The sequence below is a fragment of the Sinocyclocheilus grahami genome, unplaced genomic scaffold (assembly GCF_001515645.1).
Source record: "Sinocyclocheilus grahami isolate Dianchi unplaced genomic scaffold, SAMN03320097.WGS_v1.1 scaffold413.1, whole genome shotgun sequence".
In the NCBI taxonomy this organism is placed as follows: domain Eukaryota; kingdom Metazoa; phylum Chordata; class Actinopteri; order Cypriniformes; family Cyprinidae; genus Sinocyclocheilus; species Sinocyclocheilus grahami.
In genome coordinates, this window is record NW_015505592.1 from 1,668,188 (window position 1) to 1,671,096 (window position 2,909).

The 2,909-nt window shown below is 36.0% G+C and overlaps 1 protein-coding gene across 1 annotated transcript in view; it reads left to right on the top strand.

Moving 5' to 3' along the window:
• Positions 1 to 1,732: 1,732 nt before the first annotated feature.
• LOC107551061 (fibronectin-like) overlaps positions 1,733 to 2,909 on the top strand; it is a 4,975-nt gene continuing 3,798 nt past the window's right edge. The window contains exons 1-4 of the mRNA XM_016232550.1: positions 1,733 to 1,872; positions 1,956 to 2,123; positions 2,498 to 2,623; positions 2,711 to 2,817. Coding sequence (XP_016088036.1) covers positions 1,734 to 1,872; positions 1,956 to 2,123; positions 2,498 to 2,623; positions 2,711 to 2,817 — 540 coding nt within the window. The 5' untranslated portion in view covers position 1,733. The remainder of the gene's footprint in view (positions 1,873 to 1,955; positions 2,124 to 2,497; positions 2,624 to 2,710; positions 2,818 to 2,909) is intronic.

The window sequence follows — 2,909 nt, forward strand, 5'->3', positions numbered from 1 at the left end:
ATGTGACAGACAAAGGCTTGGAAAAATAGAAGAATCAGATAAATCTCTGATGAAGGTCAGATTTTAATATGATTATAGCGGATATTGTGTAGTATCATGTACTATACACATTCAAAAGAGTCGGTAAGATTTTTAATGTTTTTAAAATGTGTCTTATGCTCATCAAGGCTGCCCTTTCTATAGAAAAAACAATAAAACTGTAATATTGTAAAATGTTGTTTCAATTTAAAATGTTTGAATGTATTTAAAAAAAATTCCTGTGATGCAAAGATGAATTTTCAGCATCATTTCTCCAGTCTTCAGTGTCACATGATCCTTCAGAAATCATTCTAATATGCTGTGTTGCTGCCTAAGAAACATTTCTGTATTCTTAAAATAAAAAGTTCCAAAGATAGATAGCACTTATTCGAAACCGTAAAAACATTCATAATGTTACAAAAGGTTTGTCACATTTGATCAATTTAATGCATCCTTGCTGAATAAAGGTATTAATTTATTTAAAAAATAAATCTTACCGACCTAAAGCCTTTGATTGGCAGCATATGTATTGAACTGTATAAATTGCATATTATCATATTTATAATTACAGTGGATACTGTAATGATTGGTAACACTTTACTTGAAGGGGTGTGCATAAGACTGACATGACACCTTCATAATCATGACATGACACATGTCATGAATATGAAGGAGGTTTTATGCATGTTTATGACAACTGTCATTAAGTGTCATTCGCTCAGTTATGTCATTTTTAATGCAAATATGACATTATTTGACCTAACCCTACCCCTACCCTTACCCCTAACCATAGCCCATAACAAAGACATCTCAAACAATGTCATCTTTGCATTAAAAATTACATAACTGAGCGAATGACACTTAATGACAGTTGTCATAAACATGCATAAAAACCCTTCATATTCATGACATGTGTCATGTCATGATTATGAAGGTGTCATGTCAGTCTTATGCACACCCCTTCAAGTAAAGTGTAACCAAGTATTTTATCTACACACTACAGTTTAAATGTTAAGGGATGGTAAAAGTTTTTAATGTTTTTGAAAACTATTTCATACTGCATTTATTTGATCAAAATACAGTTAAAACCGTAATATTGTGATGTACTACTACTATTTAAAATACCTGTTTTCTTTTTTTATTTTAAAATTTAATTTAATATGCTGATCTGGTACTCAAGAAATGTTCTTTGGAACCCATAATGCTTTTTGTTTCATGTTCCTTTGATAAATAGGAAATTGAAAAGAACAGCTTTTATTTGAAATAGAACTCTTTTGTAACATTATAAATGTTTACTGTCACTTTTGATCAGCTTAATGCATCCTTGCTGAATAAAAATGTATATAAAAAAACCGTACTGATCCTGATGCAAGCCTCTAAATCAAGATAATTTAATATTTTACTGTACGTTATTGTGGTAGAAAGTAAATTTCTGAATGGGAATTAAAGAGTTGGTTTGATCCGGGTGCAGATGGACATTTCAGGGTGTAAAATTAAATGCAATGATTATATAATGAAACAAATACACAGGGGAAAAAAGCTTACACTTTTAGCATAAAAACTAAAGTAAAGTGCAAATTTGCCTGTTTGGTTCTATATGATGTAGCTTCTAGCTATTGATGTTTTTTTTTTTTTTTGTAGTATGATATTATCAGTGATTTATTAGTTAATACACTCTCTCTCTCTCTCTCTCTCTCTCTCTCTCTCTCCTTCAGATGCGTCTGCCTGGTACGTCCACTAGTGCTACACTGATCGGTCTCACCTCTGGTGCCTCCTATCATGTTCTTGTGGAGTCTGTCAACGGAGACCAAAAACAGAAAATCCTGGATGATGTTGTGACTGTCGGAAACAGTGGTAAATCATCCCTAACCCAAACAAATTTGTAACCATATTTCAAGAGCTTAACATGCTTGTTCCTGACTCCTCATATTCTGTAGTTCCAGAGACTGGAGTGGTTCCCACAGGCAGGGATGTGTGCTATGACACATTCACCGCCACCTACCATGAGGTGGGCGCAGAATGGGAGCGCATGTCCGAGACGGGCTTTAAACTCTGGTGCAAGTGCCTTGGCCTTGGCAGTGGTCATTTCAGATGTGATTCATCCAGTGAGTGAATGAGCAGTGCTGCTACATGCTAAACACCACACCTCATTGTAGCATGGGTGACCGTTTGGCAGTTAAAGACAGGTCATGTTTCATATTTTATTTCTACACTTGAGTACACTTGCCCATGCTAGCTTTTCCTGACATGTTTGTCGAGGTTATCAAACATGGCAGCCAGAGATGAGGTGGCTCGTGTCTCAGATTTGTATTGTCAGCCTTTAACCAGACGATATTAAACTCTGAGATAAGCTTATTTTGTGCAATAACCACTGTATGAATGTGTGTGAAGGATGAATTCACTGGAAACTCTAAGATGTCTTTCTCTAGACACATTTGAAGGTTTATGTACTAACCAACAAGCGTCTTTAAATCTACAGAGTGGTGCCATGATAATGGCCACAACTACCGAATTGGTGAGAAGTGGGACCGTCATGCTGAGAACAGTCACATGATGAGCTGCACCTGTCTGGGCAACGGGAAAGGAGAGTTTAAGTGTGAACCCCGTAAGCAGAGTTTTTCAACAGTTGAGTCTATGCAGTTTTTAACATTTAATGGTTGGTTGGTTGTTTGATGTTCATTGTCTGCTGTAGTTGAATCCACCTGTTATGATGATGGGAAGCTGTACCAGGTGGGCGACCAGTGGCAGAAGGAATATCTTGGAGCAATTTGCACATGTACCTGCTATGGAGGACAACAGGTAACACTAGGTTTTATGTTTTCTTTATATTTTGGTTTGTTTTTACATATGAAGGACTTTCTTTCTCTCTCTCTCTCTCTCTCTCTCTCTCT